Source organism: Oxyura jamaicensis, chromosome 1, assembly GCF_011077185.1.
Source record: "Oxyura jamaicensis isolate SHBP4307 breed ruddy duck chromosome 1, BPBGC_Ojam_1.0, whole genome shotgun sequence".
NCBI lineage: Eukaryota > Metazoa > Chordata > Aves > Anseriformes > Anatidae > Oxyura > Oxyura jamaicensis.
The window spans coordinates 115,782,935-115,810,769 of NC_048893.1; the positions used below are offsets into that span (position 1 = coordinate 115,782,935).

Sequence of the window (27,835 nt, forward strand, 5' to 3'; positions counted from 1 at the left end):
CAGGCAGGGTGGCTATAAACTAGATTATTACAGAATCACAGACAGAAAATAGGTCTGGAATGGACTTAGTCCATACTTTTTACTAAGACAAAATTAGCTACGTATAAATCATACCCCACAGGTCTAGACTGAAGCTGTTTCTGAAAAATCACAGTAATAGTTTTCACTGATTCCTCTGTAAACACTTGCAATACCAATATTAAAGCCTTTTTTTTTGTCTAACCGTAGTGTAAATGGATATACATCTGAGTCTTCTGAATGTTTAGTTAACATTTCAATGATTAGTAGTTTGTTTTGGATTTACTTTGTTTTAAGAGCATGTCTGGTATGCTTCAGAATGTGCAACTTTGAGTTTAAATGGTTAAAATTTCAGTAGGAATTTTTCTAAATTTCAAGAATTGTAAAGGTGTATGTATGACATATTTTGTTAGGTGATTGAAAAGAAGACTGCCCTACAGTTTATATTAATGACTTGCACCAAATTGTCTGCTTTGCTACTCATTCCCCTTATGACCTTACCTAATTTTGGCCGTCTTTGTTCTCAGCTCTTGAATCTGGTAGCAGTGTTTACGAAAGTGTAAGGACGTACCTGTCGACTGCATGAATAGTGTACATAATCTTTGCTTGTGTGTATATATATAAATTATGCAGAAGTGTATCTTCCTTACATGAAAATGAAGTTAAAATATTTTAATGTTAAGTAACTGGTTTGCAGTGATATGTTTCCAGTGCTAGCCTGGGCTTTTTGTTTGTGAACCTCTTCTGGATATTGCTTCAGGTATTAGTTATTGAGATAGCAAAGAATTGGAAAATTAAGGTAGACATTTTGTTTATGTAGCTTGACATGTTAGCAGTCAACTCAGTGTTACTCTGTGTAAAAAGTAGCACAAATGCACAGCAGTACTTCAGTCAGGATAATTTAGCAAGACAGTTGGGGACTTCTGTCGATGCTGCTCATTGGTGCTGGTCCTGTTACATAAGCAACTGTCACGTCTTCAGAGTGGAACAGAAACATACGCAGCAGAGCAAAGATTACAGGGAAGTAATCCATGTGAGTGCCAGGAGTTACTACACTGATACTATCACAGAATAGCTTGGGTTGGAAGGGATCTTAAAGAACATCCAGTTCCACCCCCCTGCCATGGGCAGGGACACCTCCCACCAGACCAGGTTGCCCAAGACCCCATCCAGCCTGGCCTTGAACACCTCCAGGGATGGGGCATCCACAGCTTCTCTGGGCAGCCTGTGCCAGGGCCTCACCACCCTTTGAGTAAAGAATTTTCTCCTTAACATTTAATCTCAATTTCCCCTCTTTTAGTTTAAAGCCATTACCCCTTCACTCCTACCGCAGTCTGCCCGTGTAAAAGGCATCTTGTAAGACTGAGGAAAATAAAACACATTTTTTCTTCATTAGCCAATGGCCGTGTGAAATTCCGAGTTGAAGGGGAGTTTGAGGCCACCTTGACTGTGATGGGTGATGACCCTGACATCCCCTGGCGCCTTCTCAAACTGGAAATTTTGGTTGAAGACAAGGAAACTGGCGGTAATTATAATAATTAAAAAATAAATAAATAAAATTGCACTTTAATTTTAATGTGATGTTTATCTCTGGTACAGCAAGTCTTGTTTATACACTGTCCTGCATATCACAACTTGAGATAATGAAACTGCAAATAGATGTCTGTTTTTCACCATACACTACATGCTTTTGATACCTTACCAGTAGTAGTCTGTGACATTACAGTAGGCTGAGTAAAATTTCCAGAGTAAACCAAGGATTGTGTTACTTTGTTAGAAAGTCAAGCGTGGCAATTGCTTTGTACAGTTGTCTCTCTTTTTATATTTTATTAATTTTTTATAATCTAATTATTTTAAATACCTGCCTTCCTGATGTCTCATGAATTGTTTTTAACTCATGAAAGATGGTCGAGCCTTGGTTCACAGCATGCAAATCAACTTCATCCATCAGTTGGTCCAGTCACGGCTGTTTGCTGATGAAAAGCCACTTCAGGACATGTACAGCTGTCTGCGTATCCTTCTGAAAGCTGATTCTGAATAAGTTGTGTAATGTAGTCTTACCCTTTCTAGTAGCTGGAAGTCAAGAAAGATGGATGCCCTATAAAGCTAAGGGGAAATGTCTGGAAGTAGAGTAAAAAGTGATGGCCTTGGAGACGGTTATTCTCACTTGCCTTTGAATAAAAAAATATTTTACACACTTAACCAAGTTGAGGTGCTTGAAACATCCGGCTGTACAGTAAGTCAGTGAAGCAGCAGCTGTTTGCATGTGCCAATTCTGGAGGTGGAATACAGTGCTGCATTAAAGGTATGTGAGCTGACAATTCTTCCTGTAGAACTGTCGTTCTGTAGTATGGTGGTGTGTTGACTATATTGCACCTGTACAAAAAATAAAATAGGATATAGCTTGTTCAGAAAAGAAGTGCAGTGTCTTTCTCTATGCAAAGGACAAATTACTTGTCAATATGAAATCATTTTCAGTGAAATAGTTTCTGCAGAAACAAAAACAGTCATGTTACAGGTGACCGTGGAAGATGGTTAGTGGTAGATGGTTAGTGGCTTAGTGGTAACTGTAGGATGAACTGTATTTCTTTATTAGTAATCTTCTTTTCTAAAAAAAAAAGATGATCAGAATTGAAATCTCTGAAACAAAGCTATTGTGACACTCTTGTCTAACAACACGTCCTAGGTAAGAGGTTAAAAAACAAGCAAACAAAAAACTTGGCTTCTGTTTATGTGTGTTTATCTCTGGATTAGTTTGTTAGTGTGTTTTCAGGTAGCATCTCGTCTGACTTTTGTGACAAACAGATTTAGGTAACATACAGAAATGGGTTTATGTAGCGTACAGACTCTTTGGATGTGTTCTATTTTCTTAACTCCGTTCCTCAGACTCCTTCTGCTTAGCGCTTCAGTTGGAAGTGTTGCATTCACAAACACTAATGCTGATTCGAGAGCGCTGGGGTGACCTAGTGCAAGTGGAGCGATATCATGCAGGAAAGTGCCTCTCGCTCTCTGTTTGGAAGTAAGTTGATTTAAAAAGGTCTGTTAACAATAAATGAAACAATAGGAACCTTTTCATTTACCAAGCCTGGGCCAGAATTCTCAGAACTGTGTTTTCTCCTTGATGTGGAACTCTGAGATTCCTGTTATTAAGTACCTAGATGTGTTGCTGTACTTGCAAAGAAGTGAGGGGTATACATGAGAACAGTGGATGCAGTCATAAAATCAGCTCATATTTATGTGAATATGCTAATAAACGGACAATTCTTTGTCAGTCTTTCACTATAGCTATTGCTTGGCTTACACTAGATAAAATTTAAAAAATATACAGTCCAAAGGCTCTTCTGATTCCTACGCTGAGTTTGCAGCCATCTAAGACTTATGTGGGTATAGTTTACTAACGTTTCTGCATTAAAAGGTTAAACTAAAATGTTTTTTCAGTTCAGCTTACATAATATTATTTTTTATGCAGAACTCTCAGAATCAAGGATTAGCTACTGGAAAGCATACTTCCTGCTACTCCAATTACACGTTTTAATTTTTCTCTTTATTTTAAGCCAACAGGTGCTTGGCAGGAAAACAGGGACTGCTTCTGTTCATAAGGTCACTATTAAGATTGATGAGACTGATGTTTCAAAACCCTTGCAAATATCTCATGAACCTCCACTGCCAGCCTGTGATTCCAAACTGATGGAAAGAGCCATGAAGGTAAAAGTTTGCCATAGTCATCTAGGTTTATAAATCAGCAACTTAAATATCACAGAATCACAGAATAGTCTAGGTTGGAAGAGACCTCCAAGATCACCGAGTCCAACCTCTGACCTAACGCTAACAATTCTTCCACTAAACCATATCCCTAAGCTGAAATATGTTTGTTCTGCTTTGATTCTGAGTAGTAGTAAGATTTACACTCATGTTACTCTAGGTCACAGTGTGTTGTGACTGTAAATTGTTGTTACAAACCAGTGGTCTTCACTTTCTTTAAAGTTACACCTATTATTCAGTGCCTTTTATGCCACCTCTGATGATAAAATTCTGGGGCTGGGAGGGAACAGCAGCAAAGTTTCAGTTACAGTTAGTCCTTGTGTGAAATATTTCATAAGGAGCCAGTTCTTCCCTTTCCTGTCTTGGAGATGCTGCGTAACCTTCCGCTGAAACTCAGCTTCCCCATGTGGCTTGAGCTGGCTCCCCAGCAGTGCTATTGAGTTTAGAAAATCTTACGTTATGTTTTGGAAATGTACAAAAGAGTTAACGTGGTTTGCTTGTTACGAGAGTTATTCAAAGCTTGGTTTTACGTTATCACTAACGAAGTCATTGTAAATTTGAGATTTATCGATGTTAAAGCTGGTTCCCTTTAACTACTTGCTCAGAGCTTAGAAATTTTATTGGCTATGGTTTATGTGCTGCCGCCCTACTGTTTGAATAATGATCTTAGCTTTAATGATGTAGATAGCATGTTGCATTTCTGTTTGTTTGAGATAATACACAAAGCTGGCACAAACATATGTCTAAGTGGGTTATTATACATCAGTGTACAGAAAATTTGTTGTAGCAGTAGAAGCTGTAGTCAATTGTTAGTGAAGACAGTGACTTGACTGGTAGCAGCTGCTGAGCTGAAATACTCTTGTGAGTGGATCAACATTTGATTTTAAGACCTTGTCTTGGAAAGCTAGTCTTTTAGGCGAAGGTTGTTCTGCTATACCTGAAGGCAGGTACTGAAATTCTTCATAATTCTGTGCTGGTATAAACCTCTTCTGCACTTATCTCCTGTGCTAGAATAAAATTTGTGTTTAATTCACCTTGAACAGTTTTCAAAAAAGTATGATATTGACTAGAGAAAGGGTCTGTAGTAAGGTGTGGCTTTGCTTATGCAAAATATGTAAAGAACTAAACTAATGTGAATGGACATAAATGCAAATGCTTTAATTCAGGTTGCACAAGTCATTTACAGTGAATACAAGCTGGTGACATGAACTTCAGTGCTGGAAGTGCAGCGAGCCTGTAGATAATTCCTAGATTCAGTAGGGTAGCTCATATTCACAGTCAGCCACTGCAACTTAACTCTATTGTTACCCTATTAGCGAAATTGAACTAATATATTATATTTCATGCTATACTTACATATGAATTTGCACCACGAAGGAGGGCCACAGAGATGATCAGAGGGCTGGAGCTGGAGCACCTCTCCTATGAAACAAGACTGAGAGTTGAGGTTGTTCAGCCTAGAGAAGAGAAAGCTCCAGGGAGACCTTATAGCAGCCTTCCAGTATCTAAAGGGGGCCTACAGGAAAGCTGGGGAGGGACTCTTTTGTTAGGGAGTGGAGTGATAGGCCAAGTGGTAACTAACAGCTTTAAACTAAAAGAGGGGAGTTTTAGGTTAGATGTGAGGAGGAAATTCTTCACTCACGAGGTGGTGAGGTGCTGAGAGAGGTTGCCCAGAGAAGCTGTGGATGCCCCATCCCTGGAGGTGTTCAAGGCCGGGCTGGATGGGGCTTTGGGCAACCTGGTCTGGTGGGATGTGTCCCTGCCCATGGCTGGGGGTGAAGGTTGGATCTGGATTCTAGGATTCTGTGATTAGTGTAGAGGCAACCATATTCTAACAGAGTTTTGTTTATTTTTCCTTAGCTTAGGCTAGTTATAGATGGGTACATGCTAAGGTGGAAAATACTTCAGCCTTTATCCAGAAGTAGGTATGCACAGGAAGTGATAACAGCACAGTTAGTAAAACTTTTCTTTTACATTTTCTTCTACTGTCAAAAGCCCTCCCCCTGCATGCTGCACAGGCAACATCATATGTTAGTTTGTTGTGTTTTGTAGTGACCCAAATACTAAAGTTAATAATGTATTTGGTTCACCACAGTTCTCAGCAAATTAATTCCAGAGTGATCATTTTATTAAGCATTGTTCTTGTGTGCTAGTGCATAAAGCTTATGCATCAAACTTGAACTTGCTTGCGTATGTATCTTTTTTTTAATTATTTTTTTTTTAACAGATTGACCATCTATCAATAGAAAAACTCCTGATAGACAGTGTCCATGCGAGATCTCATCAGAAACTCCAGGAGCTGAAAGCCATTCTTAAGAGCTACAATGTTAATGACAATTGTATGGGTTTTCTACTGAATGTTATTTTAAGTTTATTTCCCTTTATGCTGGGAATGTTTCCCCTTTTTCTTGTTGTTTCTTGTTTTCATTAATTTGAACAAAATACACAAACAAAATTAAAAGGCAGCGTGTTCAGAATTAACTAGACCTAGCTTTAAATGATTATGCATTGATAACTAAAATACTCAACAATATCTACCTTTAAGTGTAGTGTAATAGATAAAGCTGATAGAGTATTATATTTCGGGTAGAATGGTTAAAAGTTGTCTATTGTGAAACTTGTAGTTGTTTGGAATTGAAAGCAAATCTTCTACTGCATTGATCTGGTTTGGGGTGAGACCTTGCTTTAACTGCTTTTGAAACCTTTGGGATTCAAATTGAACCTATAATCTTGAAGCAATGAGTTAAAAGTTACTCAAGGATTTATAATCTTCAAATTTAGTCTGTTTCTTCTGGCTGGTTTGTTATTAGCACTGTTTTCACAGAGAAATTATTGTATTCAATTCCCTCTTTATGTTGAATGTAATAATGTGCAAATGCTCATACTGAATTCAGGATTGCTGGAAGAAGATTGTTCCTATTAAAAACAAACAGGTTTGGGTGTTATAATGGGCTGAGTTTTAATATGATGGGCTTGAATTTTGTGTCAAATTATTAACATCTTTTTTTTTGTTTAGCATTCATTGAGACAGCTCTTCCAACTCTTGTAATTCCAATTTTGGAACCATGTGGTCGATCAGAGTGCCTGCATGTTTTTGTTGATCTTCATTCTGGAATGTTTCAACTGATGCTTTATGGTGCTGGTAAGTAGGTGAAAAAACAGGCTGTGTTTGATATATTGCAACAACTCTGTATTATGAGGTTATTTTGTGTGAACAATTCTGTCACATCTGCGAAGCTCTGTAAGTAAGAGTTAAGCGAATAAGCACTGCATGTTGACTAATCGGATAGGTCTTTGAGTTTATGAGGAATGGAGAAGTGGATCTTTGTGTTCAAGATCCACAGTTCAGTTAAGCATCTTTTAAGAGCAGGACAGACTTAAGCATTGTTAGGCATCATTTGCAGTTGTTCTTTATGGCTCGTGATCCCTGGGCAGTACTGGTAATGGATGCAGTCATTTCCTATGGGCCTAACTAAGAATTGCATTATGTGACTTCAAATATTTTGAGATACTGTTCAAGTCTAACTTGAGGTTTCAGATGACCTTAAAAAAAAAGAGAGAAAAGTTAATTCTTTTAACTTAATTGCATGAAAACATACTGCTTTGGTTCTACAGGCATTATGGATCATTTGTTCTGTCTTAATTGTGGTTGTTAAATTAGATGAGACATTTTCTTTAACAGGTCAAAAGTTTGGTGTTTTAAGAACAGATGTTAAGATCATTTACTCACCTAATACTCTTACAGATCAACTTACGCTGGATGACATAGAGAAGTCTGTTAATGATGATATGAAACGTATCATTCCTTGGCTCCAGCAGCTCAAGTAAGTGACTTGAATAATTAATTTAGTTTGCACAGAATGAATCACCGTGTTTTGTATTTTAGATGATCATGCTTGCTTGGCTTTGTGCTTTGCCACAGTAGGGAGTATCTTTCATCTCTGTTCTAAGCAAATTTGAGTATTTGCTGTCTTCTCTAAATGGATGGAGGAAGTTCAGGGCTCAGGTGTTGCTGCATGCACATGTTGTGTGAGGTCTTCTCACTTTGTCAGTAGCAGATCACTTGCTTCCTGGGGTTCTCATTTTGTTTCCATGCTCATTTTCCATCTCCTCTATTTCACTCTGTTTCTACAACTGAATTCTGCTTGTTTCTCAGCAAGAACAATCTCCCTTTTCACGATACAGAGGGAAGATCAGGAATTGGCCTGTAATGATTTAAAGAGTATCTTGTCTATATTGTAACACTTCAGCCCTTGCTGGTTTAAGCCTCTTCCCTCTAAAAAGCCCTGAGATTTAGGCACAAGGTATATTCCTCTCTCCTGTTAAGAGGCTGTAGCAACTAATACAAATACGGTTTGCATCTGCATGAAAATTGAGTTCCACCTGCTCAGTCTTTTTGGAAATTCCCAGTACTCTGAGCTAATTGCAGAGTGAACCCTCTATTTGAGAAATTTTGCTTCTAAAAGAAGCATGATGACGCATGAAGCACTGGCACCCTGGAGAAACTAATCAACCGCCCTTTGTTATAGATAATGTACTCGAGATAATGGCTTCGGTAGTGCTGCTGTTTTTGAGGAAGCTAGGCAGTCCTATGAAATGTCTTTTAGGGCAGTTATATCTCATATGTATCTATGAGAATAAACATGGTGTGCCCTGATGGAGGGATGTTGAACACCTACAACATTTGCTGCTGTTCTCAGTGGAATTTTCCCTGAGATACTAAGCCACACATTTCTGAGGCCTTAGAGCCTAGCTAGACTTTCTGGTCTTGCCACTATGGTCAAAATCCAGCAGAGCAGAATAAAGTATAATTCCAAACATCAGAATAGATTTGGTATCTTGCTGTGGCTCTTCACTTTTAAACTTACTCAGGTGAATGAGTTTGTTTATAATATAATCTAGAGTGATGTTAATCCTTCCTAGGTGACTTTCTTACCGTATCGTGTACCATCATACAGGAGCAAAGATCTACTTTTCTATACCAAAAAAAATTGAAGATTCTACATCATAAAATGACTGTAATCTGCATATTTTATAGCTTATCCCTTTTTATATTGTAATTTTATATTGTGTTCTATAAAAAACGATTATATATTCCTTGAGCAAATAATTTCAGGGATTTTCTTCATAAATTAACAGCTGTCTGTTACCCATGCTGAAGACAATATAGAAAGATAGTAATAAGAAGATGTAAACTCAAGAATTTTTCTCTGTAATTTTCTATGTTAGCTTGTGTGGTAATGTTAGGTGTTGTCTTGGAATCTGACTGGGTCTTAATTTGACACTACTGCTCTAAACAGCAGTATACTAGAGTAATTTAAAAGCCTTGGGGTACTAATGCCTTTATTTCAATGTAAGGTTCTGGCTTGGACAGCAGCGTTGCAAACAGTCTATAAAGCATCTGCCTACAGTAAGCAGTGAAACTCTTCAGCTAGCTAATTACGCTAGCCATCCAGTGGGAAACCTTTCCAAACACAAATTGTTTATCAAACTCACTCGCCTTCCACAGTACTACATTGTAAGTAACTGAAAAATGCTTCTTATCTTCTGTTCTCGGGCAGTTCATAGCAGTAACTCCAACATTAGGAACAAAGTCATTGCTGTAAGCATTTTGCCTCTAACCTTTCTTTACCTACTCTAATTCAATGGGTTTGTTAAGCAGTTAGGTTCATAGAGAGAAGGGGGCATAAATATTTATTACTCAGCAGCTTTAGCATTGTTTCCTTACTTCCTGAAAGTTTAGTCTGCTTTCTCTTCTTGGATCCCTTTCCTAGCCACGAGTATAAATATCTTAAATTATATATATATATATATGTTTTCTTTGAAACATATCTTTGAAAGGGGGCAGGATAGGAACTGATATAGATGTATGCTTAATTGAGGGTCTTGTTGATTTGTTGCTTTGTTTAAATACAGGTTGTAGAGATGTTTGATGTTTCTGGCAACCCCACAGAACTAGAGTACAAGTACCATTTTCTCTCTGTGAGCTATGCTGAAGGAGATGACAGCCCTGCTACTGCACTTTTATTACAACAATTCAAACCAAACATTGAAGAGTTGGTACTAGACACAAAAAGTGGGAAACAAATGAAAAGTGGTGTCAAGCGCAAGGTATGTGCTTCAGAAGCCTTCGGGCTAGTACTAGAGTGTGGAAGCCAAACACATGTTCTGAGCGTTAATACCAGTTTTAGTATTGTTTCAAAGTTTGTGTGGCTGACAACTTACATTGAGGCTTGGTTCTCTGGGCTAGCTTCCCTGGGGAGGTGTTGGGAAACTGTTTTGCAATGGTTATTGTCTTCTAATTGGTGCCAGGCCTTCTCAGTTGGTCTGAAGAGCCAAGGCAGAATACTGTGCAGAGGTAGCTAGAGTAGCTCGCATAAGCAAAGTGCTGGTGTCTGTATGATACGCTTTGTGCCATATAGGCATAGTCTCTGAAAGACTTGAGGGGGCTGATAGAAGTTACTTCTTCAGGTCAACTTGACCTGGCTTGGTGATGTATAAACACTATTTTAAGGAAGGAGGTGATTATGAATTACTTCAATTGCTGTAGCCCTGAAGTGGACCAAACCCTTTCAGGTGTTTGTGCTCAGGGTATGATTTGTTTAAAACTTGGATGAATTAAATTGTTTTCTGACATCTTTTAAAAAAAGTTTACTCCAAATGTGCAAGTACATTTGTCTTTATTTTAATTCTAGTTATCTGGTGATACATGTTCCATAGAACCTAAGAAACCAAAACGGTCGGGAGAAATGTGTGCCTTCAATAAAGTCCTAGCTCATATAGTAGCCATGTGTGATACCAATATGCCATTTATAGGGCTTCGTATGGAGGTACGTATTCAGACATATTTTGTTTGCTTCTTTCCCTCCACTGCTCTCGATTCTCTTGTCTAAATGTGACTGTCTGGAGAACTTGTGGACGTGTTCACTTTCTAGTTCCCTTGTTAGCTGAGTCTGGGTGGCTGATGTTCTACACAGGGTTGCTCTATTCCTGTTGTAGCTGGTTCTCTAATACCAAGCACTAACTACAAAAGCCTTGAGACGTTTAGGGAAAAGGGAGAATGAGAGGATAAAAGAGAGTCTTATGGGAGGGTGTGAGAGACAACTTTGTTTCAGATTTGCACAGCCCATTTTTTGGCCTTCTAGTGCTTGAGGGTGTGAAACATCTGTCACCCCTAGAGAAAAAAAATAATAATAATTTTTAAAAAGTTGCTTACTTTGCTTGACTTGTTTTTGCATGGGATAACATTTTTCTTTTTCATTTGTAGTTATCTAATATGGACATTCCTCACCAAGGAGTACAAGTAGAAGGAGATGGCTTCAGCCATGCCATACGTTTATTAAAGTAAGTGGATATGCTCATGTGTCTGTTTTCATTACAGTACATATGCTTGAGAGAAAAAAGGATTGTTGTTTGGAGAGTAACACTAAAAATGTTGGGGGGGGGGTGGAGCGGAAGGAGAGTTTCTTAGTTTCATTTCATTTTAACTATTGTGTGTCCTGCACTTCTGCATGAAGCAGTACTGTAGAAAGAGGAAAGCAAGAGTAGATTCGGAGCCAACTATAATGACAGTTTCTGTCATTACCTAAACTGGGGAGCTCTGAAAACAGTCTGACAGTGCTCAGTCCTTACGTTCAGGCAGTGCTAAGGAAGATACAGAATGGGGGTGGCTGAAGAACATGTAATTGCAATTTTAGATCAGGTCAGAGGCCTACTTACTCCAGGTGTTACTTAACAACGACCAATATGTAATACTGCAGAGGAAAATGCAAGGAATCCTGAAAAAAGACAAACTTGTGGTTAAGAACTTGTGGAGGAAACATCTGAGAATCCTACAGTAATTTAGCATGGAAAGGGACCTGTGGAGGACATCTGGTCCAACTTTCTGCTCAGAGCAGGGCTGATCAGCTGAATTTTCCAGTCCCTAAGGGTTTTGTGGGACAGGTCTCAAATGGTGACCAGAGGGAAGCGGTCACTTGATTTGTCTGGCTATGCTGATGCTAATACAGCCCAGGAGGCAGCGGCCTGCACTGCTGCAAGAGCATGCTGCTGACTGCTGTTTGGCTTCTCTCTTGGACCCCCACGCTCTATTTGTGCAGAACTGCTACCCAGCCAGTCAGTCCCCACCCTGAGCTGTTGCATGGAGTTATCTGCTCCCAGTGCAGGACTGAATTTGGTTTTACTGAACTTTGTGAAGCTTCTGTTAATTCACCCTTGAGCCAGCTGAGGTCGCTCTGAATGGCAGCGCTGCCTGCCAGCTTACTGAGTGCTTCCTTCAGTTTGGCAAACTGCATCATCTGCAAACTTTATATTCCTTTGCATCATGTAGGTTGTTGAAGTTGTTTAACAGTAGTGGTCTCTGTGTTAACCCCAAAGAGTAAAGAATATAAGATAGACCTTCTAAAGCATAATCTTCTTAACTTCTTTTATGCTGCTGCAATATGTAGTGGTATAAAGGCATCAGGCTTAAAAAAGGTAGGGCCTGGTGCCTCTGGATAAAACCTTCATATCAGTGTGCTCCTACTTTCATCTGGAGATCAGAACAATTCAGCAGATCCCATAGTAGTCTGTAATTCACAGGTGTTAAGACCAATTTTTATATGTATTCAACTCAGAGTGCTTTTACAACACCGTTATTACAGTCCTTGAAGAGCAATAACATATCTATCTGTGCAGTCCAGCTGTCTGTCTTGCTGTTGGTTTGTTCTTTCTTTCACATCCAGACTTAAAAGTCTCCCAGAAATTGTAAAAAAGTAGTATTTTGCAGTTTGGGGGCTATACTGTGTACAACTGAGGACCTCTTTTCTTCACAAATAGAATTCCTCCCTGTAAAGGTGTAAATGAGGAAACGCAGAAGGCTCTGGACCGATCTCTTCTTGATTGCACTTTCCGATTACAAGGTAGAAATAATCGCACGTGGGTGGCTGAGCTGGTGTTTGCAAATTGTCCGCTTAATAGCACTTCATCCAGGGAGCAAGGTAAGGGAGGTCAGGTAAATTTTGTTTCTTTGTGTTTTACATTGTCTGCTCCAGTATAGTTCTGCTGTTGTGGTGATATGGATAACTGTCTGCTCTAAGAATTCTCATGAGCCACAGTGCACCTGAATCAGACTTTTTTGGCTGTTGAGTTGATGCACTTTTGTTATTTAAGTAAGCTTCCTGGTTGCTCATCACGGTTCAGTCATAGTCTGTAAACTGTGGTTTAGTAGCTACTAGTTTAATCGGTATTTACTGATTTCCTAATGCTGCAGGACCAACCCGTCATGTTTACCTGACATACGAAAACCAGTTATCTGAACCAGTTGGAGGTCGCAAAGTTGTTGAGATGTTCCTCAATGACTGGAACAGTATTGCTCGGCTCTATGAATGTGTCCTGGAGTTTGCACGATCCTTACCAGGTACAGAAATAATCTCCTCTTACTTAAAAATTGTGTTTACCAGATTACTACAATTTTTCTCACTCTCTTTTCCCTCCTCTCTTCAAAGACATACCTAACCACTTAAACGTTTTCTCAGAAGTTCGTATCTACAATTACCGAAAACTTATCCTTTGTTATGGAACTACCAAGGGGAGCTCAGTAAGTATTTCCTAAGTGCACTAAAAATGTGTATTTGCAAACAGAATTGGGCAGGTGTAGAGTTCTCAGAATTGTGCTACAAAATAGTTCCTCATATTATATTATTGTGGAATTAATGCTGATGAACACAGAAAAGATAGAAGTTAAGGGTGCTGGGTTACTGATTTGCTAGGCTCCTAAACGTCTACAATTTTTGAGGAATGTACTTCACATAGTGTGAAGGACAGTTAATGTGCTCCTGGTTGGTGAGAGATGGCTTGGTAACTTTTTTCTAACCGAGGTGTTGCTACTGCTCCCTGTTACACTGGGATATGTCCATCTTTTGATCTGAACATAGGTTATGTGCTTAATACAGCCTTATCAGAAAGGACTTAGTTCTAAATGTAGTAATGTGCTTTCAAATTATGCAGTCCTTAAGTATTTTGTAGCAGTACTGTTCTCTTGTTCAGAAGTCTAGCTTATTCTGTAGTATTTGAATTTACAGCACATTAATTACTTTGACAGCTGTCTGTGTACTTGCTCATACCATTGCATTAAATGCCAGGCAGAGGTGGCAGTAACTGCATGTTTATTACAGACAAATAATGTATTTTTGCGTGCAACTGATGCAAAATAGTTGATGCACTTGCAATTTGCATCCTAAAAGGTTTTTGTGTTCATGGTCTAAGGCGAATTTTTAAGAGTATTTCTATATCCATTTGATTGTGATAGTTAATCTCACTGAGTAGCAGTGTGGATTTTGCATGTCACTTCCTTACATATTAGCATGTGTGTGTGATACGGCTGAGAAAATCAGTCTGCCTCCAGCAGCTCTTAATATCAGTAGTGAATCTCTCGAGTTTAATTTCCTTAATCTCACCTTTGTTGAGATGGTTCATTTTGATTGACTTGACAGAGTAATTGTCCACTTTTATGGCTGACAACAATCCAGCTAACTAAATGCATAAGCTGTGTCAAAGCTAACAGCATTCTTTTCAGAACCTCAGCAACTTGAGGAAGTTGAGTTAGGAATCTGTTGAGGTTTCATGAAAAATGGGGGAAAATGACAGCAGATTGCTTGCTTGTTATAACCTCTTAATTCTAGTTTCCAAGATCATTTCATGTTCTTGATGTTTTAGATCAGCATTCAGTGGAACTCCATACTCCAGAAGTTCCACATTTCACTGGGAACTGTTGGCCCAAACTCAGGTTGCAGCAACTGTCACAACACAATTCTGCACCAGCTCCAGGAGATGTTCAATAAAACACCAAATGTGGTGCTGTTGTTACAGGTAACGTTTTAAACTTTTCTCTCAATGCAAGTGCAAGGTAAATAAGAGCTGGGTTCTGATGAAACTGTTGTCTTCAAAATGAGGTGTGTATTATAATAACTTATGAAACTCATTGGCAAAAGGTGGCTTGGGGAGCATTGTATCTTTCTTGCCCCTGTCCTTTCCCCCCACCCAGATTTCTGCACACTTTTACTTAAAGGTAACCTACCTCGTCTCAATGTCTGTTCTCTTTCAGGTTCTGTTTGACACTCAGGCTCCATTAAATGCTATCAACAAACTTCCAACTGTGCCCATGCTGGGTCTGACTCAACGCACCAACACTGCCTACCAGTGTTTCTCAATTTTGCCACAGTCACCCACGCATATCAGGCTGGCTTTTAGGAATATGTACTGCATTGACATCTACTGCCGGAGCCGTGGTGTGGTAGCGATACGTGATGGAGCGTACAGTCTTTTTGACAACAGCAAAATAGTTGAAGGATTTTACCCTGCACCGGGATTAAAGGTGACTAGTTCTATGTTTTTTGGCACGTGCGTAAAAGTGAGCTTCTAACCTGAAGCATGGATCTGATGTGAAGAGCTTTTGTGGAGAGCCGTAGTCCTTCCAAAATTGTGAACGCAGAAGGAATTTTTGATTTGTATGTAAATTTGTTAATTAGCTTGAATTAAAACATTTCCTTTAAGAAAACTAGCATCAAATGTCAGATTTTTTTTCTTAACTACGTGATAAAAATAATGTTGAGGCTTTTTCAGGGAGGGTGTTTTATTAAAACTCGGTGAATCTTTGTTTTTAGTTTGCTGATTTTTCTTCAGTCGCAACTGAATGCTGAATTGCTTTGGGTACAGGAGAATGCTATGGAAGAGATGGCCTGGGCATTCTTAACCAGACAGGGCAATTGTAGGTGTGGTACAAGAGCCCAGTAGGTTTTGGCTACTGATGAGTTGTTCTGGAACTGCTATAGAACTGCCCAAGTATAGGAATGGGAAGAGATATTTCCAGTTGTAGGCTTTTCCTTGTAACAAAAAAGAAGAATGTTGCTATTTCAAGTAACTAGAGATGTTTCATATTGATGAGCAAGGTTTCTTGTTCGGTGGTGTTGAAAGGCCCCTTTATTTTTGAACAGAAAAAAAAGGGGGGAGGGAATTAAGTTTAAATATCCTCTGAGAAAACTCTTTATGAATTGCTGTATTTTGTAAACTATTCATACTGTGTATTAAATGCCTGCTAGTAGTTCTACTACTGCTGACAACCTTAGGAAATGCTGTGGTCATTTTATATAATCAAATGTAAATGGAGAAACTGTTTGATAACAAGACTGATTTATCCACAGACATTCCTCAACATGTTTGTTGACAGCAATCAGGATGCACGAAGACGATCTGTAAATGAAGACGATAACCCACCTTCTCCTATTGGAGGTGACATGATGGATTCTTTGATATCACAGCTTCAACCCCAGCAACCACCACAGCAACCACAACAACAGGTAGCCTGCAGACCAAATAAGTGTTTGTCTTCCACAACCGTGGGTTTTTAAGAGCTTAACTTCCAAAAGCATTGGTAATAAAAAATGGAAAGGAAGTATACAGAAGTGTGCGGTGGAATTGCCCTTAGGGCAAACCATTGATTTATTTTGTCATTTCTCGTTCCAGTGTAAAAAACCCACAGCAGGTGAACAGCAGCTGTGGAGGGTCACATGAGACTTGCTGCTTTAGAAGCAAAGGACGGAGGGAGGGAAATCGACTGTTTAAGATAAAAGATATGGGGAGGGGACAGACTGGAGAGTCAGGAGGCATCTCTCTATAATGTGGTAGATAAAAAAGAATGAGGTACAGATGCATTATGTCTTGGAAAAACTACAAAAAGACCCTGGAAAAAATAGTGAACTGTGAGCAAGGTGATATAGTGAGTCGAATAAATGATAGGTGGGAACCAAACTCTCATTGAGTATTCTCTTGCATATACTTACTTTTTTAGTTCAAAATGATCAAAGGCTTTTGTTTTCTTGTGTTGACACTTTCAGCCATTTGCAAAACAGGCAGGAGCATCAGGAGCATATCCTCTTACTTCACCACCCACCTCCTATCACAACACAGTGACACCTTCTCCATCTATGATGCACACACAGTCACCAGGTAAGACGGTTGAGAGTGTGTGTGCTAATAACATACTGGCAACACACATGCTGTTTTTTGCGTGTGCATGGTTTTCTGTCACTTGAGCTGTGTTCAGCTCCAAGTTAGCCAAGGTAATGCACCTTGTGATGTGAAAAAATAGCAAAGGCCTACCAGACAGGCTTTGAAAGTACATTTTGGAGCTTAAAAAAAAAAGGCCCTTGGCAAAGGTGTCATCCTGAGCTGTGTAGTCTTTGGGACCATTTAATTCTTAAGGCTTACAGCTTGCTCAGTCAAAACCTGTTCATTTTAAATACCCATTTCTTCATAAAAACTTTTTATCACCAAAGCATAGCTTTCTGTTCCCAGCTGTTTTAGTTCAACAGCTGAAAGTATTTAAGTTTGGGGAATGGCTGGGCAAAGGGGAAATGCCATTCTTCAAGTCAAATATCTTGGAAAGCTCCTTTTGTGTGGTGAATCAGTTTGCAAAATACAGTCTTCGTGCATGTACAAAATACAGCCTTCGAGTGCAAGCACGAATCCTAGTGAATCTTGTTTGCCATCTCCCTAAAAAGCAGAGAGCTGTAGCAGTTGATGGAAAAAATGTTAACAGAAAAATGGGAAATGTGTGTGTTGTGATGTTGTATCTTTGATTAGGAAACTTGCATGCTGCGAGCTCACCTAGTGGAGCTTTAAGAGCACCATCACCAGCATCCTTTGGTCCAACACCTTCACCTTCCTCCCTTGGAATCACAATGGGACAAACAGCTAACTTTGCCAGCCCACATGGTGAGTTCCTTACTGGCATGTCTGGATATAGAGACAGGGGGAGCATGTTTGCTGCTTGAAATTAAGTGTTCTTGGGCATACTTAAGTTAATTGGGGAAAAAATTAGAGTTTTGTACTTGTCTTAAGCAGCTGCTTTTATACATGTGGGTGTAACTGTTTACAGTAGTCAAGAGTAGCTGCATGGCATGTTGAGGTCTTCACTAACATTTCAAAAATTGTCTCTGGTTACTAATATGGGGAAATTACGTGTGGACTTGTAGCTGAACCATGGCTGCAGCTTCTAATGAGCACTCTCTTGTTAGAATAGTTGCTTTATTTTCACTAAGTTTACTCAAAATAGAACTGGAACAGATTAGAAATTCAAATACTTGCAACTTGAAAACATTACCGCAGTCTTGCTGATTTGACATACGTACACAGAAGCAACATATGTCTCTTAGTCTTTTCATTTATTAAGTTTTCTGAAAGCTGCCAAAACTAATTTTTGATGTAATCACAGTGTGTTGGAAACCATTCCATGGATTACAATCAATGAAAGCTCAGGTCGTAATTTTAGCACACCGATAAAAATATTAAGATAAACAGAGAGAGAGATACACAGTAGACTGTTTAAGAAGCTTGATCTAATCAGTTGCTATAATGCAGTACCAAACCAAAGGTACTTTTGCAGAAATTATTACAAGATACACTATAGATTAAGAACAGTCTAGCTGAGGCTTTCATTTACTAAGGAGCAGTAGAAGCCCAAGTCCAGATGCAAGAACTTCTTAGTTTTGTTTGTTATGTTAAACGTGCTGATTTGCCTTAATGTACCCTTTGAATTTGTATCGTTTTTTTTTTCTCCCTGTTACACTTATCAATATGGCTATAAAATGAAAAAGAATCTAAGACATTTTCACATTTTGTAGATTTTGATCAGCATTTTGGAAGTGTTCAAGGCCGGGTTGGATGGGGCTTTGAACGACCTGGTCTAGTAGTGTCCCTGCCCATGGCAGGTGGTTGGAATTAGATGATCTTTAAGATCACTTCCAACACAAACCATTCTATGTTTCTACGATTTTTTTAGACTTCTAGATTAGAAAACCTTGAATCTTTTTTAAAGATGATGGTCTTGTAACATCTGTAGGTACCATAGACCCAAGCTCACCATACACCATGATGTCACCCAGTCAGCGTGCAGGGAACTGGCCAGGATCTCCCCAGGTCTCTGGTCCATCACCAGCAGCACGGATGCCTGGAATGTCACCAGCCAACCCTTCCCTTCATTCACCTGTCCCAGATGCCTCTCATTCCCCACGAGCTGGAACAAGTAGGTTACATTACTAGTGTTAAAGACTGTGCAACACTCATGCTTAACATTTCTAGTTTGATTCGACTTGGTAGGTTTGTGTCTCAGCCTAACAGTCCTTACTGTCTCTGTGTAGTAAAGTATCTAAGGAGTTGAAGCCTTTATTCCAGCCTATTTCAAGTCTTTTCTAACAAATTGGAAAATGAATTGAATCATACAGCATAAACTTGAAGAGGATTGATGCATCTTGTTGAACTACAAAGTTAAATCTTAAACTATGGAACTCTGTTACAGAGAGAAAAATCTTTGGAATGAAAACTACGATAAACATAATTACCTACCCAGACAGTAACTTTTGACATTATAGAGCTGTAATGCTGCTCTTGCAAGACTAATCTGGACATCTTTAGATCTCATTGTTAGTTGTACAAAGCTGGTATCTGGTGCCACGCTGAAAAAAGGGGAGAAGGGAGTAGGATTAAATTTAACTGAGACTTGGCATCGGTGGAGGGTCAAAGCTCCAATTCTTTGACTTTGCTCTGCCTATCATTAGTTAGCCAACTTTTTAAATAAGAAAGTTTAAATTTTGGCCAGGGTGCTTGTTGCTTGCATAGTTCAAGCTAAGAGAGTGAATACATGTCTTAGGTTTCACCATAAATCCTTCCTTACTACGAGTACTTTTTCCTTACCCACAGGTTCCCAAGCAATGCCAACGAGCATGCCTCCACCTCGTAAACTACCTCAGCGCTCTTGGGCTGCATCCATACCTACAATCCTCACCCACAGTGCCTTGAATATTCTGCTGTTGCCCTCTCCTACTCCTGGGCTCGTGCCAGGACTAGCTGGCAGCTATCTTTGTTCCCCTCTTGAGCGATTCCTTGGATCAGTTATTATGAGGAGACATCTTCAGAGGATCATACAACAGGAAACGGTATGGTTTAGGCTGTTTTAATACTGATTTGCAAATCTGACTTAGCAACTGTTCTTTTTAGTGCCTCTGTACTGTGTGTCTTTCAAATCAGATACAAACTTCAAATATAACAAGTATTTGCTATTGGACTTGTTATGCTATACTTCTGAATCTCACCATCTCAAGTGTCTAAATGTAGAGAAAACATTTAGTTCTTCTTTTCCACACAAATAAGAAGTGGAAAACCTATTTGGTCAGGTGAAATAACTGATACAATAACAGGACTGTGACCAAATTTTCTGATGCCCTGGCTTCTGTGAGTTTAGCATGTCAATTGTGAGTGAACTAGAACAGCCACAGGGTTACTATGGATGTCTCTGCTTTGCAGCAATGCCCAAGAAATTAGTTACTGATTGACAATAACTGAATTGGTCGTGAATGATGCTATAGGGTGAGACAGACAATGTGTGCTTCTTTGCTTCATCAGCGTTCATTTGGTAATAGGGAAAGAAGCCAAATCTTGCCTAAGGTTCATTCTCAAGGCAATTTTACCTGTGTACGTACAGGTCATAGAAATGTCACATTTCTTTTTGGAAGCACCATAGACTGACCACTAGAATTTTCAGAGTGATTCTGTGTGTTCTCAGGCAATTTAATGAGCGACTCATTGAATGTAATTCTTCTTTTTGTACAGTTACAGTTAATAAACTCCAACGAACCAGGTGTAATTATGTTTAAGACAGAGGCACTGAAGTGCAGGGTTGCTCTCAATCCCAAAACCAACCAGACCTTGCAACTAAAAGTAACACCCGAAAATACGGGACAGTGGAAATCGGAAGAGTTACAAGTTTTGGAGAAGTTCTTTGAAACAAGAGTACGTACTTCAATCAATAATGTTTAAGTTTCTGCGCGTTACTTTCAATCTGGTGGTGTTTTGAGTGGTTCTGCTGAGTTTCAGTGGGATATGTCCTTAAGGGCTGGAATAAAAAATAAAAAATTAACAGTTGTGCATGCTGTTTACCATTAAATGGTGCAGCTGTTATCTAAATAGGCAGTACTAATCGGTGTCTTTCTTTAGGTTGCAGGACCACCTTTTAAAGCAAACACCCTAATAGCCTTCACAAAATTACTAGGGGCTCCAACGCATATCCTCAGGGACTGCGTTCACATCATGAAACTTGAGCTGGTAAGTTAATTTCTATGTAGTTCACTCAACTTCAGTTACTGTATTAAAAAAAAAACAAAAGCGGGGGGAAAAAAGGTGCCACATCTTTATCTCCAAACACAAATTATATATATGTCACTAAGTGTTAATAAAGAAGTTCTCATTTTATTATTACCTGTCCTGGAAATTCCCCAAATTTCTCCTGTAAACTGATGATTTTGAGAAGCAGCAGGCATGTTACTTTACAATAGGCACATGTGTAGCCTGGCTGGAATCTTTCTCACTGTATTCCTGTTTGCCATATGCTTAGTTCTTCCAGTTACTCTGACCTGTGCTAAACCTGGCAACATCTGTAAAGGAACGTTTTACTTTCTAACTCTTCCCTAGTTTGTAGACATGTACATCACTGATGTGAGGCTTTTGCTGTTCTTTCTCTGTGATGCTCTCTCTAAACAGTTCCCTGATCAGGCAAGTCAGCTGAAATGGAACGTGCAGTTTTGTTTAACAATTCCTCCCAGTGCACCGCCAATTGCGCCTCCGGGAACACCTGCTGTTGTGCTGAAATCCAAAATGTTGTTTTTTGTAAGTACAGCTATCAGTTTTAAAATTTTGTGGGCTGCGTGTCTTTGAAGTCACCGCTGGTTAGGGGCAAAACATACACGTGCTGTCTCTGGCAATCGTAGTAGCTAAAAATGTTTTGCTCTCTGGAAGCCTAGATCTGCATGCATCTCTTTTGTACTAGAATTCAGTTAATATTCCTATTCTCCCTCCTGTAAAAGCATGGCAGCTCTTCGTGTTTTGTGCTTTCAAAGAGATCTTGACAATATATCCGAAAGCTCGGTTCTCCCTGAGCTGCAGGTATCTTCGTATGCTCAACTTTTGGTTGTTTTGTTCTGTGAGGCACTTAGTGCCTTGATGGAGTGATGTACATTAGCTGTGCTGAGAAAGGAGAGCATGAATGAGATGGTTAGAACAAATGTGTAGGTGTCAGCTCCGAGGCAGCGTTCAGTGTAGGGTGGTCTCAAGAACAAACTAGTTTACTCCTCAGCGATAACTTCTCTGTTGCAGGATTGATGTGTGAAAACTGAAGGGGTGGAACTGCACTCTATCTGTAGGTCTAGAGTGTTTAACCATATGGGAAGGTGTGCTGAAGTACATTGTTCAACTTCACACAGTTCTTGTGTTTTTTTTCCCCACAGCTCCAGCTAACACAGAAAACGACAGTCCCCCAGGAAGCTGTTAGTATTATTGTCCCAATTATTTATGATATGGCTTCGGGTACAACTCAACAGGCTGACATTCCCAGGCAACAGAACTCTTCTGTTGCTGCTCCAATGATGGTTAGCAATATTCTAAAGAGGTTTGCTGAACTGAATTCACCACGACCAGGTACTGTACATGTCCAGTAGATATATTCTCTCCACCCAGACATCTGTGACAAATCTCCAGTGTAAAACTAAATCTCTCTTAAGTCTGAATTCTTCTTGGTTCCTATTATACTGCTTTAGTGATCACAAACTCCTGATATGACAGGCAATACGTAACTTAATAGCAAGTACTGGCAACGCAGCAGACTTTTTGCCAGAAGGTTACACTGGTGATTCAGGCTGAATATCACCGTCAGAGTATTACTCCCGAGTAATAGGATGCACCTCTTGTTGGCCCAACTCTTGCTGCACAGTAGGAGTTCAGGTTTTTACAAATGGGCCCACAATGAATCACAATGAATATGCTATGGTCAAGTGTCAGTTTTCATGGTTAACTATAAAGTTATTAAGCTTAACAGTAGACTATAAAGGGATGTTAAAATAGTTATCAAAACTTGTCCGTGTGCTGTGAATGATTAAAAAGTATCTGGTGTGATTGTATACTCCTCTGTCAGTGTGTACACTAGCAGAGGCGCATACAGTCCTATCCACCAAATGTGCTGTGAAGTGTTTGAGCTCAATAGATTGTTCTGAATGTTCATCGGCCTGTAGGTAGTGCACTGTGAGCAGCATCGTACTTTGCTTTCCCCCTTGTTTGTCACGCTTTTTAATTTTTCTCAATATCTGACAACGCTGAACGGCAGTAGCAGGTTCTTTGGGCAGTATGTTGTCTGTAAGCAGTGGTTTGGGGACCTAATACCCAAGTGGTTCAAAAGAACAAAATCTTTCAGTTCTGCTGTAGTTGCACACTGAAGATCGAAGTGTTTTTCTGGTAACCCAGTGAATAGTTTGAAATTGTGAATCCAGAGGTTGAATCCTCCTTCTGTATAATTATTCATCTCGTTATATGGTAATTTTAACAATGCCTGATGGTTTATTTCGATTGCTAGAACATGAGTAATGTTTATCTTACATTGGTATGGATATGTATACATTTCTGGAGAACTGTGATGAGATTTAAATTAACATTTTCTGTTTCACATGTAGTAATAGTGTAGGTATATAAGAGAGAATAGCTTTGAGTTCCCTGCAAGAGTTCTGTATAGGATAGAACTGTTGGTTGAACAGCACTTTTATTTCAAAACACTTGGACTAAACTTCAAGTGTTTCTTTTGGAAGGTGCTTCCCCACTAAGTTCCCCTGATGGGGAAGGGTAGATGCTTGTGTTGCTGTGTATTATTGCACTAAATTGTGTGTTAAGGTAAACCCTCCACAAAATGCTACAGCACAGGAAGTAATTGGCAGAGCTGCTCTTGAGTATCCCAGGTGAGATGTCTTCTGGTGATCATTAGGTAGATTAGGATAGACAACTTTTGTTTGTCACGCAAGTCTGGAAATAATGCAGGACTGCAGTACGGGGAAAAAATGCATCTAAAAAGAGCTCTGGCCTCAAGAAGGACCTTACCCCCAGGCAAAGAAGAATACAGCCAGCTGAGCAGAGGATGTTTCTAGTAGGCTTTCCTCTAATTTCTGAATGAGTCTGTTGGTTTCTCCCTCCCGGAGTAGGATCTTTCCTGAGGACACTTAACGTGCAATTTCCTGTGTTCTTATTGCCAAAATTTGCATTATTTTATTTGACAAAAGAGAAAAGATACCTTCTTTTCTTTGGCATTGAAGGTGATGGGAGAGCCAGCAGGTGAAAGTAGATAGCTGGGAGACTTCTTTACCAGCAGTGCATGGGAGATCCAATACGCATATCCTTCCTCTTATGATGCTTTTGTGCTGTGCTCCGGATTTTCCTACCTGTGTTAGCTCTTCTGCTGCATTAATTGCAATCTGCATGGTTAAGTGAATTTTTAACTCTTTCAGTCAGAAAGGAGCAGGGCTTCCCACCATGCACGTATGATATTATTGGCACTTTCATTGTAACCCGTAATCAGTGTTGCCTCATTTTGGCTGTATCTTTTTTACCTTTCTCTCTTTGTGAGAAAGTATTTTGTATTCAGCTTAATTTTCCTCTTAATAAAATGGTAGTAACTGAAAAGTGAGTTCTTTTGGAAGAGTTTTATTTTCAGATCTGTGGACAAGCACGTTATGCTGTGTTTAACAGTAAAACGCTGGCTCGTTGCGAGTACGCTGTCTTTCCGAGATCACTTTACCAATGACTCCATGGGGAAAAAAATGGGGAAATAGTTTTATGTGAACTGAGATGGAATCGATGTCCTGGAATAACAGGGTTACACTTGAGCTCTAAGCCTACAACCTGCGTTACGTAGTGGACTGATGTCTGGTAAGGAAAGTCCCTACTGATGCAGGAGGTGACCTGTAGAGAGGAGCTCAAGGAACTTGTGTGAGATTTCTTAAAACACTTCGTCACTAAGCATTGCCTAATGTCTGGTTTTCAGTGATGCAGTGGATGGTATTTTAGCCCTGATTTGTAGCTTTGATATGATAACGACTTGCCCAAAATAATCCTGGGAGTCACTAGTTTGGCAGATAGGATTGATACATCCCCACGTGCTCTGCTCTCATCTCTTTGCTCATGCGGCTGCTTCTTCAGCAACAAAATGCAGTCTCTTCTGCTTGATGCTTCTTGAAATACGCAGGAGCAATTCAGCCCGCGGTGACAGGGTACAATAGTGGCTATTAATTGTATGCTGTTATCAGGAATAGTAGATGAAAGTTACTTCTGTCTAATAATGCCTAACCTCTTGTTGGTCTATGTAAATCCTCTTGATTCTGTTGGTTTTCATTTTTAAAGCTATTTCAGAATGTGTGTGTGTCTTTTTTAAAAAATGCCAATATTTGAAACTTGAGACAGCTATGGCTGTTTTTTTTCTGTTTTCAACAGTTTTAAACAAAGTTTATTTGCTCTGTGTCTTGTTTTGCAGCCTTGAAGACAAGGCTAGAACCAGAGCAATTCAGTTGGGTGGGAAAATAAAATAATAAAATTAATTTTAAATAAAAATTATTTTTGCCCAGTCTTGGAACTAAAAGTGTTTCCAAAAGTAGGCTTAGGGCAAAAGAACAGTTTCCAGCTGTTTTATACTTGAGTCTTCTGAAATGTTATTTTCTGTTCTTAATCAATGCAAATGGAACTTGAAAAAGGTTTTGTTTTTCCTTTGTAGCACTCTTGATTTATAACATACATACAGATACGGTTTGCAGTGCCACATGTGATAAATTCTGTAATAGACTCATGACGCTCAAAGGCTATTAAAAGTTCAGAGCTGCTGTCAGTGGCTTCTTGCAATTTCGTGACCCACAGGAGGAAGCTGAACTTTCTTCAGCTGAACTCGTTTCAAATCCAGACTTCCCTGCAGGTCACTGGAATTTGCAAGCTGCAACCACCGGTTATTGTGAACCCCTTCTATCACCGTTGTGTTAGCTGAACTTGTAAATTATTGTGAGCTCCTCCCAGTATTAGGCTACGACAGCAGTAGTGCCACACCGTAAAGTGTGCCAGCAGGCAGAGGGCACGTCCCAGCATGGAGGGAGCGCGAGTAGCGCGCTTCCTTGCCTGCCTGTTAGAATTAAGCCCTGCCTGTTGCTCTGCTGTTGCGTGTGATGCTAACATGTCTTTTTTCCCTGTTCCAGGTGAATGCACAATATTTGCAGCCGTTCGGGATTTGATGGTTAATCTTACGCTGCCCCCTGGTGGGCGTCCATAGACACTTTTAAAAGAAGGCTGAAAATGAGACAAAACAGCAAAAAAAAAATCTCTCTGAAATTAAGCCTTCAATTAAAAGAGGACGTTCTAATTTTACTTTTTTTAAGAGCTAACTAATAAACTGGCAAACTTTCAGGGATGCACTTTCATCAAATGAGTATCACCACGACTTTTGTATAGTGCTGTTGTATAGTGTGTTTTAATGGGAGACACTTCAGACTAGGTAATAGATTGAAGTATCAGCTTGCTGGTAATAGATTTAATATTCTGTTTTATACTATACAGAGTATGAAAATGCCAAACTTGTTTGTTTTTTTGTTTTTCTTATGTTTTGGTGTAATAGTCTTTTTTTAAGGCAGGTCTGTCATTTTTGAATACTGTAAAACTGTGACAAACTTTATATTGAAGCTGTATTTTAATATGACTGCTTTGAATCCTTAAACAATTTATTTGGGCTTGTTGTAAACATGTCCCCAGAAAGCAATATTTAATAAACTGGATTAAAAAAAATGTTCTTAAACTGGATGTTGTATAATCTTAAACGTTACTCCTTTTCTGCTGTAGTTACTGGCCAGATCTCTTGTACTCACCTACATGGCTATCTCTATATGTGATCCCATTTCCCCCACGTGCTGCTAATTTAATATGTATATATATATTTATTGATTGTATGGTTTCGATTGGTTCTAAGCCTTCAGAAAATAATGTTTGATCATTCTTATTGTATAAGTATCCAGTAATTACTTAGTGCTTCATTTCCTACATTTGTAAGGAACTGCATTTGTTCTGTCCCCAAAGTGATGTTTAGAGATAGGAAGCACCCATTTTCACCTGTTTTTAGAGCTTTTAGACACCTCAGTAATAATATTGTAAAGGCAAGTAAGATAGAACCTTGAATCTATGCCATGAAATTGGAGAGGATGATCCAAAAAAGCTGAAGATGACCGAGAAAATAACCATAGAAACAATCTCACGTTTGGATGTGGGTTAACTTTGCAAGTGGTGGTGACCAAAGGCTTTTGTAATCAGAAAAATTCTGTCCTTTAGAATTAGCCATTTGATTAGAATTACTCATTTGATCATTTGTCTACATAGATTAGTATTCTCAAACACTAAGCAGAAGGATGTTTCAAACTAATTTTAAAAATCTTTTTGTGGATGTATTCTAGCCTACCTTGTTGGATTTGAGGCTCCTATTGCTCCTCCAACCGTCACAAGGCTTCTTTTTTATTCTTGAATTAGTCTGTCAAGGCTCTTACATTATTTACAATCATTTATTTCATTGGTTTCTGATTTAGACTGCGGCCTTGAACCTGTGGTTTTGAGTGTTGGTACTCCATCAGTAAGTAATGCTCTAGCTTGGTTGTATGTAACAGGTGATTACAGTTTGTTCCTGAAACACAAAACTTATCTGCTGGAGTGAAAACCATGGCAATCTTTAAATGTTGCTTCTGCTCATCATTTGGGAAAGACTTTGTAGTTCTGTCTTTCTCAACTAAACCAATGATATTAGATTGAGAGGGGATAGAATAACATCTGAAAGACTGGGTATTTTGCTGGAGATTCGGGCAGGGTTTGAGGTCTGAGCATTCCCAGGCCAAAAGGAAGCTTTCTGCTACGCAGAGAAATGTCTGATGTTGTTTGTGCTCATGGGCAGCTGAGTGAACTAGAAGACAAAGGCCCCACTGAACTTCAACACTTGAAAATAAATGTGGGGGTGTCCCCACAGGGTGGAGAGAAAACAGCGCATGTAAACTAGTGACAGGTGGTTATGAGGTGACGTTCCCAACCTGAGACCGTGGGAAGATTAATGAATTTTCGTGGCTCTTTGTGTGTGTGTGTATCTGCATATACACCACTTCTGTTAATGTGCACCACATCTGGAGCCTTTATCCTAAATAAT

The 27,835-nt window shown here is 39.3% G+C and overlaps 1 protein-coding gene across 1 annotated transcript in view; it reads left to right on the top strand.

Annotated features, from left to right (window-relative positions):
• MED14 (mediator complex subunit 14) overlaps window positions 1–26,442 on the top strand; it is a 37,041-nt gene extending 10,599 nt beyond the window's left edge. Inside the window, exons 6-31 of the mRNA XM_035315989.1 lie at window positions 1,415–1,543; window positions 1,923–2,030; window positions 2,905–3,037; window positions 3,573–3,723; window positions 6,008–6,119; window positions 6,797–6,922; window positions 7,526–7,604; window positions 9,139–9,298; window positions 9,697–9,891; window positions 10,476–10,610; window positions 11,048–11,124; window positions 12,598–12,758; window positions 13,031–13,177; window positions 13,266–13,357; window positions 14,476–14,628; window positions 14,864–15,133; window positions 15,960–16,115; window positions 16,653–16,764; window positions 17,401–17,532; window positions 18,659–18,841; window positions 19,516–19,751; window positions 20,425–20,604; window positions 20,809–20,916; window positions 21,352–21,477; window positions 22,095–22,284; window positions 25,860–26,442. Coding sequence (XP_035171880.1) covers window positions 1,415–1,543; window positions 1,923–2,030; window positions 2,905–3,037; window positions 3,573–3,723; window positions 6,008–6,119; window positions 6,797–6,922; window positions 7,526–7,604; window positions 9,139–9,298; window positions 9,697–9,891; window positions 10,476–10,610; window positions 11,048–11,124; window positions 12,598–12,758; window positions 13,031–13,177; window positions 13,266–13,357; window positions 14,476–14,628; window positions 14,864–15,133; window positions 15,960–16,115; window positions 16,653–16,764; window positions 17,401–17,532; window positions 18,659–18,841; window positions 19,516–19,751; window positions 20,425–20,604; window positions 20,809–20,916; window positions 21,352–21,477; window positions 22,095–22,284; window positions 25,860–25,933 — 3,725 coding nt within the window. The 3' untranslated portion in view covers window positions 25,934–26,442. The remainder of the gene's footprint in view (window positions 1–1,414; window positions 1,544–1,922; window positions 2,031–2,904; window positions 3,038–3,572; window positions 3,724–6,007; window positions 6,120–6,796; window positions 6,923–7,525; window positions 7,605–9,138; window positions 9,299–9,696; window positions 9,892–10,475; window positions 10,611–11,047; window positions 11,125–12,597; window positions 12,759–13,030; window positions 13,178–13,265; window positions 13,358–14,475; window positions 14,629–14,863; window positions 15,134–15,959; window positions 16,116–16,652; window positions 16,765–17,400; window positions 17,533–18,658; window positions 18,842–19,515; window positions 19,752–20,424; window positions 20,605–20,808; window positions 20,917–21,351; window positions 21,478–22,094; window positions 22,285–25,859) is intronic.
• The last annotated feature ends 1,393 nt before the right edge of the window (window positions 26,443–27,835 follow it).